Source organism: Bos indicus x Bos taurus, chromosome 23 (genome assembly GCF_003369695.1).
Source record: "Bos indicus x Bos taurus breed Angus x Brahman F1 hybrid chromosome 23, Bos_hybrid_MaternalHap_v2.0, whole genome shotgun sequence".
Classification (NCBI taxonomy): domain Eukaryota; kingdom Metazoa; phylum Chordata; class Mammalia; order Artiodactyla; family Bovidae; genus Bos; species Bos indicus x Bos taurus.
This window is the reverse complement of record NC_040098.1, coordinates 27,054,196-27,071,620: the sequence shown is the minus strand read 5'-3', so window position 1 is coordinate 27,071,620 and position 17,425 is coordinate 27,054,196. Positions and strand designations below refer to the sequence as shown.

General features: G+C 36.0%; 1 protein-coding gene across 1 annotated transcript in view; it reads right to left on the bottom strand.

The window, feature by feature from the left end:
• Nucleotides 1-9,587, bottom strand: part of LOC113881435 (butyrophilin subfamily 1 member A1-like) — a 36,409-nt gene extending 26,822 nt beyond the window's left edge. The window contains exons 1-2 of the mRNA XM_027524474.1: nucleotides 9,524-9,587; nucleotides 7,542-7,562 (exon numbers count right to left, since the gene is read on the bottom strand). Of these exons, the coding sequence (XP_027380275.1) occupies nucleotides 7,542-7,562; nucleotides 9,524-9,587 (85 nt within the window). The remainder of the gene's footprint in view (nucleotides 1-7,541; nucleotides 7,563-9,523) is intronic.
• Between the last annotated feature and the right edge of the window lie 7,838 nt (nucleotides 9,588-17,425).

The following is a 17,425-nucleotide window of genomic DNA, read 5'->3' as shown; positions in this document are numbered from 1 at the left end:
GTTTCAAGAATGATACTGTTAATGGTTTTCCTTATATAAGTTATTGATTTATTAGACTCACAGGTGATCATTTGTTTGGTTAGTTAGCTTTAATAAATTTATTGATTGCTGTTAAATATAAATAATAACATCTCATATTTGTTGTAGCTTTGATGTATAAAAAACCTACAAACAATAAGTTAGAGAATACTGAACTGCTTTAGAGAAAATGCAGTGTTTGGCTCTTGGGAACCTATATTCACATCATGTTAAAAATGAAGGCACAACTTTGTGGTGAATTGCTAGATTCACACATGTCAAAATGAAGTTCATCTCATCTCAATCATCTTATCAGGAAAAACATTAACATGTACCCATGCCAACAGAGTTAGTTAAAAAGAGATGAGGAACTAGAGAAAAAAGATTACCCATTTGTTCAAAACAATATCTGTAGCGATGACTACCTAGCCTTCAATACATGAATTATAGAGATAAATTTGATTTCCCTGAAAACAAAAGTATACTGAAAATGTCATTAGAAAAATAAGATATTAAAATTTTAATAAATAATTTTGTATTTTAGTTCAAAAAATAACTTATAGAGGCATTGCAGGACAACAATTTATGGTGACATTCTCCTAAAATATTCAGATTTGAGATATATGCTTTTTTTAAATCATTCATAAAAATTTAAAATCTTTCCAAAATAGCTGAAGTATGGCTAAATTGACAATTGTGTTGACAAAAATAAATAAGAATGAATTTAAATTACTCTCTTTGGATATAAAAAATTCCAGGAAAAAAAAATGTGAGTATTTGCACACCTGGGATTATTAGACTTTAGTCAGGGTAAGAAGGACCCTCATGTTTACCCTTGACCAGTGAATGATTTCAGGTTTTATTCAGGCTTTGAAAGACCAGAAAAGGGAGGAGTACAAGAGAAGTTGATAAAACGAATATTGTCTTAGAATGGTAGAGATCCTGGCGAGTGCAAACCAATGAAGGCTTCTTGATGAAAGCTGAGATTTGTGTAAGACATCAGGAAAGCAGGCCTTTTAACATGTTTGGAGAGTAGATGGATATCAAAGATACTTTACCATCTTTTTTCGGAGTTTTTTCTGTAAAAAAAATACAATGAAAAGTCAATATAAAGTTCACTGGAAAGAAACATGAAAGTTCAGATTTGTTGAAAATTGTATGCAAATTTAAATGATCAGGATGCAAATAAACACTCAAAAACTATATACACTTATACCAATACACAGAGGATGCAGTGTTTGAAAATTTCCTTTTAAGAAAAGAAGAGTATTCAACAAATGAAGAAGGAAAAAGGAATACATTTTCTGAATTGAGAAAACTTAAGAAATACTTGGTAATTACTTCATAAAGTTTTTATGATTCCTTTTGGCAGTATATACTCTTTTGTTACTCAGATTTTTATCTTTAATAAGAGATCTGTGTGCTGTTAAATACATTTACTCAACTGTCCTGGAGTGGTAGCTTTGCCATATGAAATGACCAAACACTGAATTACAGAATTCTGAGCTACTGCTCTTGTAAGACATCAGTGTCAGGTTCATGGGTGCCTCTTTCCACAATTTCCTCAACTGCTTAATGAATAACTGTATTTTATGAGACTTTGATTTTAACTCCTTCTTCAATGAACCTTACTTTTACAAAGTAAAATGAAAGAGTGGTTAATAAAACACTAAATCACAGTAAATGGATTTCTAAATAAAATGAATGAAACATCTTGGATAAAACTTTCAGAATAGAAAGTTAAAAATTGCAAAACTTTGCAGGTAATTTCGTACTTGAATATATTTTACAAATAGGAAATGTCTGTGTAAATGGCAGAGGTGGGACAAATCAAAGGAAAAGTAATGGAGCATTGATAACCCATGAAGAGGGCAGATCTCAATCATAGTACTCATAAAATGAGATTTAAAAAAATGATGTAAAGCTATATGGAGTGGAGGAAGATGATCACTGAGAGTTGAAGAAAAGTCAAAGAAAGAGATAAAACATGACAAAATACAAAGTGTGAAATGTTAATGGGAGTTACATTTATCCTGTTCACCTTTATCTAAAAATGAAAGAAATAACCATGCAAACCAAACGAAGGCACTATGTGAGGAAAAAAAGATAATAATTTGATTCCTTTCCATTATTTATTCATTCACTATAAATGAAGACACTTTTCTAAGAATTTGAACCTAACATTTCAAAGGCCATGTAACTCATGAGAGGTAATGCTGTTTTAAGTTCTCTCACCCTTTTCTGCAAAAGAATTACCATATAAAAGTAGATCAAGGTAAAGTGGAAATTCTTCTGGGATAAACTGAATCAATATTTGGTCTTGAATTGGGCTTTCCACCTTTTTCATAACAAAAGGCACACATACTCACATTGATGAAATGGTACTGTAAATATGATGTAAATGTGAATAGTTAAAGTACCCCTCTGTCAGAAACTTCGTCTGTGGCTATTTTTATTTGAAGCCTGCCAAATGCCTTTAAGGGATATGTCCCCAAGATTTATCCAGTATGTAAACCAAGATGTAATTGAAAAATATCAAGGAGAAAAGGAGGATGTTAAACTTTGAAATTTGAAGTGATTTGTGAAAATTTTTTTGGAATTATTCTGGTACAATAGTTCCTTTTCATTTACATAAATAGTTCTGAATTTTGAAATATACATGATTCTTTCTTAAGATACAATATCTTGTTTAATTATTGAAAAGACAGTGCAGTTGGCAGAAATAATAATAGCATTGATAAAAATTTCAAAGTATGAATGATACACATAGATGGGAAAAGACAAGAAAATATTGTAAAATATTTGTAGAACTGTAACATTTGAGTAATTTGTTCAAGAATAGTAAAAGAGTGAGACTCAATCTCACACTATCCAGTGGATGGCATCAGATTTTATAAGATCTTTGACAGGACAATGGAGGGAGAAACTTCATTATTAAATTGGGAATCCTCTTTCTCTTAAGCATTGGGAAATAGTAACAGTAGAGTAATCGCCCCCTTCAACTTGGATACTTGCAAAGGTCCTAAAATAACTGACATTTCTCAGAAGACAAGGAGAGCATGGTAACCGTGTGCTGATGAGTTCAGTCCCGTCATCTCAGAAAATCATGATACCATTTGGGAAGTCTCTGGAAGACAGACAAAGCCAATGTGATAAGAAGGAAAGGTAGAAAAGACGCAATGAGCAAGGACAGAACATAGGGAAACAAACAACAAAAATGATGAAATAAGAAAGAGGTTCATATACAAAAACTGGACAGAAGTGAATGGCCATCCATGTGAAAAGTGAGTCAATGGATGGTGTAATAATAGAAGGACAGGGAATGTTCAATACAGTGTGGAAGCAGTCACTGAAAGATTTACTGGAGTGAAGAGTTGTTACAAACTTATCAAGTTTTTTCAGAAGATCAACTGTAAATAAAAGGGAAAGTGTCATGTGAATATCATGGAAAACAAACATGAAGCAAATAAAATGTTTTGAAGAACCTGAAACTGATGTTAACTGTGTCTGTATACATATAAACACATGCAGGTTTGCACATCATGAACACAAAACAAACTAAACAATAGTGGCTGAAAGCTCCTGTCTTTCAAACATAGAACATTGTATTTTAAAAAAAAAAAAAGGGGGCAAACAGTCAATTTTCTAAATGAAGAAAGATGTTTAGAAATATTAGTTCAAGTTGTTACACTTTCAAAAATTTTGTGTACCTTTTGACTTTATTTAGGCTCTTATTATTCAATATGTTTGTTCTAATAAGTTTCTTGACCACTACTGAAAATATATAGTCAGCTCTCAGTTTTACTGTAGCTTAGTTATTTAAGTTCATCATAAACACTAAGTCAAGAATCTTAAAAAAAAAAAAAAGAATCTTAAGCCTTTGCTCCCTGCAGAAAATATAGAACTAGGTTTTTGGGTGCCTCTATTTACATCATCTTTATTTGCAAATTGTTTTATGTATGTTTCTATCAATGAATGCCTAAATGAAGGCAATGGTACAAGAAAAAGGTGAAACTTTAACTAGGTTCATAGGGAAATACATCAGTGGGGTGTATTGGGATTTTTCTCTTCACACTTATTGATAAAATATTAAGGGAAAGAACTCAAAATTCGTTCAAAATGAAGGTGCAGTGTCAGGAAAGGAAAAGGACAAACATTTGAATAACTTCCATTCTTCACAGTGTGGCTCAACCTGACCAAAATTTTTGAGAATTGGCATCATTTTCAATGAAGGCTTGATAGTCTTCTCGGAAGTCAGAGGAACCTTTTTTTTTTTTTTAAACTTACATTTACCTCTTTGGTGCCAAAAGAAACAAGACTGGAATGACAGCATGGGAGCAGCTAGGTCAGGTCTTCCTCTGAGATAAGCAGCACCCATGCAGGGACTGTATTGCTTGCTTTTCTTCAGAATCAAATGCAAACACAATTCAAACACAAGAGTGCTATCTAAGATGTTATTAGGGAGATCTCCCAGATAGTTCAGTAGTTTAGACTCTGTGCTTTCACTGCAGGAAGCACAAGTTGGATACCTGCTCAGAAAACTAAGATCCCACATGCCTGGATTTATCTTTGGACTGTCCTTTCTCATTGATCTATATTTTTTGTGGATTGACCTAGAGATTGTCATACAGAGTGAAGTAAGTCAGAATGAGAAAAATAAATATCATATAATATCATTTACATGTGGAATACACAAAAATAGTACAGATGAACATATTAGCAAAGCAGAAATAGAGTCAGAGATGTAGAGAACAAACTTATACACTACTATGTATAAAATATATAACTGATGAGAACTATAATATACAATAACTAGAGCTACTGTATAGCACAAGGAACTCTACTCAATGCTCCCTGCTAACCTTGGAAGGAAATCTAAAAAGGAATGGAAGTATATATATTTATAACTGATCCCCTATGCTGTAGAGCAGGAACCAAGAAAGCATTGTAAAGCAACTATAATACAGAAACCAAAACAAAACAAAATACCAGAAATAGCAACCGTACTACCTCTTCAACAAAGCATAGGTGCTATTAGAAGAAAAAAAATCCCACAGCCCTCCTGGTGCAGGTAAGAAAAATAAAGACACTAAAAGTACAAGCATGCACTTGCCCCAAGCTGTATGTGTAGCAGATGTTATATGGAGCCAGCTAAATACACTAAAGCAACTCCTGTACTCCACTCCCTTGTAAAAAAATTTACACGAAAAAATGTTATTTGAGGAGAATGTTAAGCTTTCGATGACTCTCTAACTACAGTAGGGGGGAAAAATCCACAAACATTTGGCTACATTCTAATGAGAAGATGACAGAAACATAAAATGCTTCTATAGCTTGCTCCAAGTTTCAAAGAGTCAAGCATTTTAAAACTGGGAGCAAAGTTTTCCAGAAGACACCTTGCCACTCAGTGGCATGCTTTTTGCATCTCCACCCCACCCCACCTCTTGATTCCAAAGTACAAAGAAGATGACGCCAAAAGAGGCAGAAAACGGTTTCTTCCAGAATAAAAGTATCACTAATATACATTTCATTGGACCTTCTTTCACTGTATTATTCTTTCCAGAATACAATGCAAGCATGCACACAGATCCGAGTCAGATACTTAAGAAGTCATGGGGAAGCCTACAACAAAAGCATGCATCCAGCTAACACTCCATCAGTAGCAGTACTCATAGGAGGCATGCTTCATACATAAAAGAAGTGTATTCCCTACTTTCATTCAATTGGTAACCAAAAAATATTGAAAGATATCACTATAAAGGGAAAAATGTTAAACTTTTAATGGTTATATTGAAAGTGAAAGTGAAAGTCTTTCAGTCATGTGGGACTCTTTGGGACCCCATGGAGTGTAGTCCATGAAATTCTGGAGGCCAGAATACTGGAGTGGGTAGCCATTCCCTTCTCCAGGGATCAAACACATGTCTTCCTCAATGCAGGTGGATTCTTTACCAGCTGAACTACCAGGGAAGCCCAATGGTTATATCAGTGTTTCTTTAGACAAACATTTAGGAATTTCTTCAAAATCTAGCCTCTTGTCATTCACATAAAATTTCAAAATGAGAAATGCATTATAAACGATCTTTGCTCAATATACTTAGTCTTTCTACAATACAAACACTGAAACTTATTGCAGTCTGACAAGTTAAAAAGTATGTCAATAAAATGCAAGAAAAAGACAGTGAAATTACTATTGTATGAGAGAAAATAATCCCAGTAAATGGCATGCAAAATATCTGTGCATCTGAGAAAAGACTCGAGTGAATGGTCAAAGGGCATTGGAAGAGTGATCCTAAAGCCCACACTGGACCTGTGAGTTAACACCTGAATTTACAGTCTTTGAAAGCCCAAGAGTCAAAGAAGCTTCACTCAACAAATTCATAATCTTATCTTACATCATAAAGTTTGGGAGGCATAAATGGTGTATCGATGACCCCTTGAATTTTGAAAACATAGCAGACTTTCCAAGTCAGTGGAGGTGCTCCAGATAATAAATATAGACTGTAAACCATGTTACCATCTTCATCTCACAAAATTTATAATGAAACTGGCAATACTCTGAATGATAGTATGAGGACATTTTTATAGAGAAGGAACATAGGAAATGAAAAAGGAAGCTTTGGGAAAGAATCAGTTGTAAGGTAATAAAAGTGGAGAGAATTTAATATCAATGAAGTTCCTAAAGAGTTAAAAAGGGAAGTTGAGTAGACATCAAGGGTAAAGGCAAGCCAAGAGATGGTTTAGGGTTAAAAAGACAGTAAATGTTCAAAATGTGGAGAAAGAAGAGCATGTTGATGAAAGTGAAAGAGAAGAGTGAAAAAGTTGGCTGAAAACTCAACATTCAAAAAACTAAGATCATGGCATCCAGTCCCATCACCTCACGGCAAGCAGATAGGGAAACAATGGAAACAGTGACAGACTTTATTTTCTTGGACTCCAAAGTTACTGCAGATGGTGACTGCAGCCATGAAATTAAAAGACGCTTACTCCTTGGAAGGAAAGTTATGATCAACCTAGACAGAATATTAAAAAGCAGAGACATTACTTTGCTGACAAAGGTCCGTCTAGTCAAAGCTATGATTTTTCCAGTAGTCATACATGGATGTGAGATTTGGACCATAAAGAAAGCTGAGCATCAAAGAATTGATGCTTTTGAACTGTGGTGTTGGAGAAGATACTTGAGAGTCCCTTGGACTGCAAAGAGATCAAACCAGTCAATCCTAAAGGAAATCAGTCCTGAATATTCCTTGGAAGGACTGATGCTGAAACTGAAACTTCAATCCTTTGGCTACCTGATGGGAAGAACTGACTACTTAGAAAAGACCCTGATATTGAGCAAGGTTGAAGGCAGGAGGAGAAGGGGACGACAGAGGATGAGATGGTTGGATGTCATCACTGACTCTTTGGACAGGAGTTTGAGCAAGCTCCGGGAGTTGGTGATGGACAGGAAAGCCTGACCTGCTGCAGTTGGGCTTGCAAAGAGTCGGACATAACTGAGCAACTGAACTGAACTGAGAGAAACTTACCTATTTGTTTTTGAAGGTCATCTGAAAAAGAAAAACCAAACATCATTTTAAATATCATGGCTCAGAAATAAAAAGGAATTCAAATTTAGTCACATAATCACGTACAATGCCATATGTAACAGGATATAGACAAACTCAATTTAGCAGCTAAACAACAACAACAAATAGACAAGCACAGATACATAAACACATGTATGAAGCACACACAAGTACAAATGTTGCTGAAAGCTTCCTTTTGTGCTAATCATATTAATTAAATGCTAGTATTTGGTTGGTTGTTGTTATTTGGAAACATCACAGGACAATAGCTCTTGGTGTCATTAGCATAAAATATTCAGGATTGAGATATGTATTATTTTTCAACTTTCCTAACAATATAAACTCTTTCTGCAACCAAGTAATTGCAGTTGACCAAACTGATAACTGTGTCAATAAAAGTCAATAAGAATGAAGTAAAATTACCCTTTTCTGACTTAAAAGAATTCCATGTAAAAAATTTAAGTGAGTTTTTTGCATATATGGAACCCTAAGGCAGTGTAAGAATGACCCTCAAGTTTACTTGTGACCAATGAATGATTTCAGATTTTATTCAGGCTTAGAAAGACCAGAAAGAGGAATATGGGAGATATTGACAACAAAACTGTTGCCTTAGAATGGTAGAGATTCTGAAGATGGCAAGTCAATGCTGGCGTTTTGATGAAAAGCTGGGATTTTTGTAAGACATCAGGAAAGCAGGCTTTTTAAAGTGTTTTGGGAGTAGAGGGATATCAAAGATACTTTAATATTATTTTTCCAAATTTCGTCTGTAAAATACAGTGAAAAGTCAAAGTAAATTTCATTGGAAAGAAACACGAAGGCGGCATCCTCTGCCCGCCTTCTCATGTCTGTGTCAGAAGCTTTCTCTGTCCGTTTTCTTACTTTAATAAAACTGCTACACAAAAGTTCTTGAGTGATCAAGCCTGGAACCTGGTCCCAGGTTTTATCTTCTTCTTCAGAGATCACAAATCCGACATGTTCACTGCAAGCTGTCATCTTAGGGGTTCGTCCGGGATCTTCAGGACAAGATGGGGGCGAGCAGTTCCAGAACAAGCCCTTTAAAATGTTTTTTTTTTTTTAAAGCTGGGACAAGTTTGATCCCCAGAGTTTAAAAAGACATGCCTGATCTTCTTCTGTGATACTGAATGGTTACAAAAACCGAGGTTTGGACCAAATCAGCCCAAACTGATCAGTCCAATCAGAAAAACTGTTGCAGCTGGCTCTGACAGTATATTACAGTAGAGAATATGAGAGAAAAATATAGGCAAAAAAGAACCAGGCAAAAGACTGAAGGCCCAACAATGGCTGTTAGATCTGCCCTGAAACAGTCTGAGGAAAAATGCCCAGAGGGACCCAGGTGAAAGGGATGGGCTTGTTATTACTGTGGAAAGGAGGGGCATCTCAAGTAGGATTGCCCTTAGGCATCTGAGCCACCACTGGCTCCATGTCCAATCTGCAAAGGACCATACTGGAGAAGAGACTACCCTCTCAGGTGTAGGCATCAGAAGTCAGGTGCCTGGGGGTCCGCACACAAGCCCCAATCCTAATAACACCTGAGGAACCCCGGGTATTAATAACTGTGGAGGGTCAATCAGTCTATTTCTTTTGGACACTGGGGCAAATTTCTGTGTGCTCACTGAAGCCCCTGATCTGCTTTCCTCCTGATCCACTGCGGTAATGAGGCTGTTTGGATGAGCCAAATGCTATCCTTTTAAGCTACAACTGGGACTCTGTGCTGTTTTCTTGAGTTTCTAATCTTGCCAGCATCTCCCTCACTCCTTCTGAGGAGGGATATACTGAGCAAGGTCCAGGCCTATGTTCCATGAATATGGAACCTGTTCTCTTTAACTGAACAAAATGTAAATCCTAAAGTGTGGGCTGATGGAAAAACTGTGGGTGGAGCACAAAATGCTGTTCCTGTCTTTATCAAGCTCAAAGACTCTCACCTATTTTCATATCAAAAGCAGTTTCCATTAAAGGCTGAGGTATTAAAGAGGGGTTAAAACCCATCATTGAGAATTTAAAGGAGCAGGGGCTATTAATTCCCTGTACCAGTCCATACAACACTCCTATTTTGGGTGCAAAAAAGTCAAATGATAAATGGAGACCTGTTCAAGATATAGGAATGCGTGCATGCATGCCAAGTCGCTTCAGTCGTGTTTGACTCTGTGCGACCCCATGGACAGCAGCCCACCAGGCTCCTCTGTCCACGGGATTCTCCAGGCAAGAATACTGGAGTGGGTTGCCATTTCCTTCTCCTGATGGCACCCCACTCCAGTACTCTTGCCTGGAAAATCCCATGGACGGAGGAGCCTGGTAGGCTGCAGTCCATGTGGTCGCTAAGAGTCGGCATGACTGAGCGACTTCACTTTCACTTTTCACTTTCATACACTGGAGAAGGAAATGGTCTCAAGGAGAAAAGGACAAACGTTCTTTTCTACATTCCTTTGTCTTAGTCAATGTAACAATGTATCTTGCTCAAGGACATATTTCTCCTTAACAAGAACCTTCCGACTAATTCTGTCATCTTAAAATGTGTATTATGGGAGTGGTCTGGTAAGATCTTTCTATTGTTCCTTCTAATCTTGTTAATTTAAAATGTGTGTTGTAGGAGTGGGTCTGAAAAAAGTATATAAGGCCTTGATAAGAGGGGCATCCTCTGTCCCCCTTCTGATGTCTATGTTAGAGACTTTCTCTGTCTCTTTTCTTATTTTAATAAAACTCTGCTACACACACACACACACACACACAAGAGAGAAACATGAAGAAAATTCAGACTTATTGAAAATTGTATGTAAATTTAAATTATGAGGATGCAGATAAAAACACACACACGTACACAGATATATGCATACACATATATACAGTGCTTGAAATTTCCCTTTTGAATAATGAATAATTTTTGAATAATGAATTTGACATTATGCACTATTTTGTTACCCAGTTTTTCATCTTTAATTAAGTGATGTGTGCTGTTAAATATATATACTCATCTGTCCTAGCATAGAGCTTTGCCACATGAAATCATGAAACACTGAATTACAAAATCCTGAACTACTGCTCTTGTAGGATATCAGGGTCAGGTTCGTGGGTGCCTCTATTCACAACATTTTTCTCAACTGATTAATGCATAACTGTATTTTGTGAGACTTTGATTTTAACTCATTTCCCAGTAAAGCTTACTTTCACAAAGCAAAATGAAAGGGAGGTTAATGAAATACTAAATGGGAGTGAAGGGGCTTTTATATCAAACAAATGAAAATATCATGGATAAGACTTTCAGATCAGAAACTTATAAAAATTGCCAAGTTTGATAGCTAAGTTAGTATTTGTATGAATTTTACAAAAAGAAAATGTCTGCATTAATTACACAGATAGGATAAATGAAAGCAAAAACAATGGAGCACAGAATAACCCATGAAGAAGGAAGATTTCAATTGAAATAATCATAAAATGAGAAAAAAAATTATGTAAAGCTATATCTACATTGCAGTGGAGGAAGATGATCACTTAGAGTTGAAGATCAAAGTAAAAGAAAGAGATGAAACATGAAAAGGTAGAAAGTGTGAAACATAAATGGGACTTACATTTATCATTTTCACCCTTATCTGAAAAATAAAAGAAAGAATAACCATTCAAAACAAATGAAAGCATATGTGAAGAAGAGAAGACAATAATTTGTTTACTTTCCAATATTTATTCATTCAACAAAAATGGCCCCCCTTTTCTAAGAACTTGAAATGTTCCAAAGGTCATATGACTCATGAGAAGCAATGCTGTTTTAATTCCCTCAACCTTTTCTGCAAAGGAATTACCATACAAAAGGAAATCAAGGTAAAGTGGAAATTCCTTTGGGATAAACTGAATCAATATTTGGTCTTAAATTGGGCTTTCCAGGTTTTTCATAATAAAAGACACATATGCACACATAGAAGAAATGGGTCTATAAATGTGATGTTAAAGTTTATAGTTAAAGTACTCCTCTGTCAGAAATTTGATCTGTGGCAGTATTCAAATGAAGCCTGCTACCTACATTAAAAAGATATGCTCCAAATTTCGTCCAGTATGTTAAACTAAGATACAGTTAAACATATAACTAGAAAAGGAGGATGTCAAACTAATTTGAAGAGCCTTATGAAAAAAAAAATTAGAATTATACTAGGACAACAGCTTTTCTTGTCATTCACATAAAAAGTCCTAAAATTTGAGATATACTAGACAATTTTCTAAGATATAACATCCTTGTTTAATTACTGAAATAATAACATTCAATTATTTCTGCAGTTTTCAGAAATAATAATTGCATGAATAAATGTAAAAGTATAAAAAATACTCTAGATGGGAAGAAAGCCAAGAAACTATTATAAAATATTTTAAAAACTGGAATATTTTGAGTATTATGTTCAAGAACAGTAAAGAATGTGACTCAGTTTCACACTTAAGCAGTGGATGGCATCATATTTTTATAAGGTCTTTGACAGGACAATGGAGGTAGAAACTTCTTTATTAAGCTGGGAATCCTCTCCTCTCTTAAGCACTGGGAAAATATTAATAGTATAGTAATGGCCCCTTTGACTTGGGTACTGATAAATGTCCTAAATCTACATGGTAACCATTTGCTTGGTAGTCCAATCCCTTCATCTCAGGAAATCATGATGCAAGTTTGGCAAGTCCTGGAGAGACAAAGAAAGCCAATATGATGGGATGGAAGTAGAAAAGGGATGCAATGAGCAATGATGGAACACAGAGAAATGTCAATGGAAAGAAGATAAGAAAGAAGCTCATATCGAAAAATTGGATGGAAGTGAATGGACATCCATATGATGGTGGGCCAATGGATTGGCTATTGATAAAAGGGCAGAGAATATTCAAGACTATGTGGAAGAAGTCACTGGAAGTTACTGGAGTGAAGAGTTATTACAAATTTACCGATTTTTTTCAGGAGATCACCTAGAAAATAAAACAGAGAGCATTGGTTAAATACCGTGGGAAACAAATATGAAGAAAAGTGAAATATTTTGAAGAATCCAAAAGTAATGTTAACACTATCGAGATACACTGAAACACATTCACATATACACAACATGAACACAAAATAAATTCACCAATAGTGGCTGAAATCACCTCTGTTTTATCCAGAGAACATTCTATAGTTAGAGAAAAAAAAGAATAAGAAAAGCAAATGCAATCAATTTTCTAAATGCGAGATTTTTAGAAATATTAGTTCACATAGTTACATTTTCAAAATTGTTGTGTGCATTTTGAATTTATTTAGGCTCTTATTATTCAATGCTGTGCTGTACTTAGTTGTGTCTGACTCTTTGTGGCCCACCAGACTCCCATGGACTGTAGCCCACCAGGCTCCTCTGTCCATGGGGATTCTCCAGGCAAGAATACTAGAGTAAGTTGCCATGACCTCCTCCAGGGGATCTTCCCAACCCAGGGATCAAACCCAGGTCTCCCACATTGCAGGCAGATTCTTTACTGCCTGAGCCACCAGGGAAGCCCAAGAATACTGGAGTGGATAGACTAACCCTTCTCCAGGGGATCTATCCAACCCAGGAATCAAACTGGGGTCTTCTTCATTGCAGGTGGATTCTTTACTAGCTGAGCCACAAGGAAAACCCCCTTAGTATTCATTATGTTGGGTCTAATAAGTTTTGTGACAGCTACTAGAAACATGTGGCTAGTTCTTAGTTTGTTGTAGTCAGTTGAATAAGTTAGTTGTAAACACTGAATCAAGAATCTTGAATTTGAACCAGGACTTCCTCTGAGATTAAAAAAAAAATCCATCATGGGGACAATATTGCCTTTTCCTTTTTTTTCAAAATCAAATGTGAATACAACTTGCACACAACAGAGATATTTAAGAAGTAATTTGGGGGACTTTTCTGGAGGTCCAAATAGTTAAAACTCTGTGCTTTTACTGCAGAGGGGGCATGGGTTTGATCCCAGGTCAGGGAACTAAGGTCCTACATGCCTGGGTTTATCTCTGGGCTTTTTATCTTGTTCCATTGATCTATATTTCCCATGGATGGACCTAGATACAGTCATACATAGTGAAATAAGTCAAAAAGAGAAAGAGAAATATATAATATTGCTTATATGTAGAATCTAGAAAAATTTTACAGATGAACTTAGTTGCAAAGCAGAAATAGCAACACAGAAGTAGAGAATAAACTGATGGCTACCAAGGGGGTGGTGGTGGCAGTGGGATGAACTGGGAGATTGGGATTGACTTATATATACTACTATGTATAAAATAGATAAATAATGAGAACCTAATGTATAACACAGGGAACTCTATTCAGTGCTCTGTGGTTACCTAAATGGGAAAGAAATTTAAAAAGAATGGACATATGTATAGGTATTACTGATTCACTTTCTTGTAGAGCAGAAACTAACAAAACATGGTAAAGCAAGTATATTCCAATTAAAAGAGACAGGAATAGCAAACTGTATTACCTCTTCACTCAAGATTAGGTGTTATTAGAAGGAAAAAAATTTCCACATGCCACGTGGTACAGGCAAAATAAAAAATTAAGTTATGAGGAAGCAAAATTAAAATAATCCAAGCTGTATGTGTAAAAGTTGTTATATAGCTGAGCATCGAAGAATTGATGCTTTTAAACTGTGGTGTTGGAGGAGACTCTTGAGAATCCCTTGGACTACAAGGAGATCCAACCAGTCCATTCTAAAGGAGATCAGTCCTGGGTGTTCTTTGGAAGGACTGATGCTAAAGCTGAAACTCCAATATTTTGGCCACCTCATGTGAAGAGTTGACTCATTGGAAAAGATTCTGATGCTGGGAGGGATTGGGGCCAGGAGGAGAAGGGGACGACAGAGAATGAGATGGCTGGATGGCATCACCGACTCAATGGACATGAGTTTGGGTGAACTCCGGGAGTTGGTGATGGACAGGGAGGCCTGGCGTGCTGCAATTCATGGGGTCGCAAAGAGTCAGACACGGCAGAGCGATTGAACTAACTAAAAACAATAAAGTAAATCCTATATTCCACTTCTTTTGTAAACAAAAATTAAATGAAATTAAGAACTGGGACAAAGTTTTCCAAAGGACAACTTGATTCAGTGGCAATTTTTCTTGCATCTGCCGGCCCCCACCTCTTGATGTAAAAGTACAAAGATAGAAAATGATGTTATGAGAAAAGGTAAATAAGACTTATTATTCTGGGAGAAACAATATCAATCATATATCTCTCACTGGATCATCTTCTTTTCCAGAATACAATGAAACATGCACACATACATGTGTCAGATACTTAAGAAGTCATGAGGAAGCCTACAGTCAAAACACCTATCTAGTGAAAACTCTATCAGTAACAGTAGTCATAGGAGGCACACTTCATACATTGAAGAGATATATTTCTTACTTCATCTGTAAACAAAAATATAATAGAATATCACCTCAAAAGGAAGGATGTAAAACTTTTAATGGCTATGTTAATGTTTCTTTAAAAGAACATTTAGAAGTATGCTAGGGCTCTTGCCTCTTATGTTATTCACTTAAAATTTCAAAATGGAGACATATGTTATAAATGATCTCAAAATTATTACATTTTCCAAGTGAAAAATTATGTCAATAAAATATAGAAAAGACAGAAAATTACTATGGTATAAGAGAAAATACACCCAGGAAATGGTATATAAAATATATGTACACATGAGAGAAGATTCTAGTAAGTAATCAAGGGCATTGGAATTGTAAGCCAAAAGTCCACACTGGACCAATGAATTCACACAGTCTTTAAAAGTACAAGAGCCATAGAAAGCTCACTCAACAAATTTGGAGTCTTGTTTTAACTCATAAGATTTGTGGAGACATCCATGGCATATTAATGGCCCCTTGAACTTTGAAAACATGAAAGAGGTTTCAAGTGATTGAAAGTGCTCCAGAAATTAAATCTAGAATGTAAACTATGTTCCCATCAGTCTCATCCTTTTCACCTCACAAAACTTATAATGAAATTGGCAGAATTCTGAATTTTAGATTGGGACAGTTTATAGGGAAGGAACATCATGTACACTCATGGCTGGTTCATGTTCAATGTATGGCAAAAAACACCACAATATTGTAAAGTAATTAGCCTCCAATTAAAATAAATTTATTAATTAAAAGTAAGAACTGGGATATAAAAAAAGAAAAACAAAAAAGGAAGCATTTAAAAGAATCAGGTGTAGGGTAACAGATGTGAAGAGAATTTATTATTGGTGAAGTTCCAAGTAAATAATATGGAAAGTTAGAGTAGACATCCATGCAAAAGAAAAACAACAGATGTTTTAGGGTTAAAAGGATAGGAAATATTCAAAGCATTGAGAAAGGTTAATTCAGTGTGTGTTTGGAAGATTAACAGTATAAAAGAAATTTACCCATTTTTTTCTGAAGGTCATCTGAAAAAAAAAGGAAGGATGATTATAAATATCATGGTTTAGAAACAAAAAGGAATTTAAATTTAGTGGAAAATTCACATACAATATTAAATGTAGCAGAATATAGACAAACACAGATACATGCACACATGTGTGCAGGCACACACATGTGGTGTGACTGAAAGCTTCCTTTTGTCCTGAGAGTATTGGTTAACAATTAAAAAGAGGAAAAGGAGTGATCTTACTGACTTGAGGAAAAATTTCAGGAATGATACTACTAGCGGTTACTTTTAAATAAGTTTTTTATTTACTGGACATCACTTGGGCTCTTGTCCTTTGGTCTGTTTGTTGCTGTTGCTTTTTAGTTGCTAAGTAATGTCCAGGTCTTTTGTGACCCTGTAGACTGTAGCCCACCAGGCTGTTCTGTAGCCCACCAGGCTCTTCTGCTCTTGTGTCTCTTCTCAGGCAAGAATACTGGAGTGAGAAGGATGTCACAGTCATGCATGATTCCAGCCCTCCAGGGCACTCAGGAAGGAGAATACCTGCTCAATCTGGTGGCCCTCAGACTGCAGTCACTCCTTGTGGTGAGCACTGAGGAACTCAGGATGTGAAAAAAACACAGGATACTGGCCCCAGGATAGCTGAGATGCATATTTAAGGAAATATTTCAGTGAGATCAGACTCTTGCTCCTTCCAATACATAGAAAAGAACTAAATTCCTTAATTTAGGATATCCAGTTCTCCTTAATTCAAAAAATTACTTTTCGTGTTTACACTTCCAGCCCTTTGTTTCAAGTTTCTATAAAACCTGACTTCTTCCCTCTCCTCCTTGGAGCAGTTCTCTTAGGGTCACTTGAGATGCTCTCTTCTAGGTCTGAAGCCCTAAAAGTTCCCACCGAATAAAGTGTAACTCAACTTTTAGGTTGTGACTATATTTTAGACTCAGAGAAGGCAATGGAACCCCACTCCAGTACTCTTGCCTGGAATATCCCATGGATGGAGGAGCCTGGTAAGCTGTAGTCAATGGGGTCACTAAGAGTCGAACATGACTGAGCGACTTCCCTTTCACTTTTCACTTTCATGCATTGGAGAAGGGAATGGCAACCTACTCCAGTGTTCTTGCCTGGAGAATCCCAGGGACAGGGGAGCCTGGTGGGCTTCCATCTATGGGGTGGCACAGAGTCGGACATGACTGAAGCGACTTAGCAGCAGCAGCAGCATATTTTAGGCTGAGAATGGAATTTTTTATTATCATTGAGACCTTGACAATTTGGCTCAAGACATTTTGTTGATTCACAAATACTTTTATGTTTTCTTTATCCTTTCAGAACTGAGCTTGCTCAGTCTTGTTTTGGTTAAGAATTTGCAGAGTAGAGACAATTGCAAGACAAATGAACAATTAGTCTGTGGTTTTCTTCCATAACTTTTCAGTGATCTGCATAGTTTATGATTCATTACTC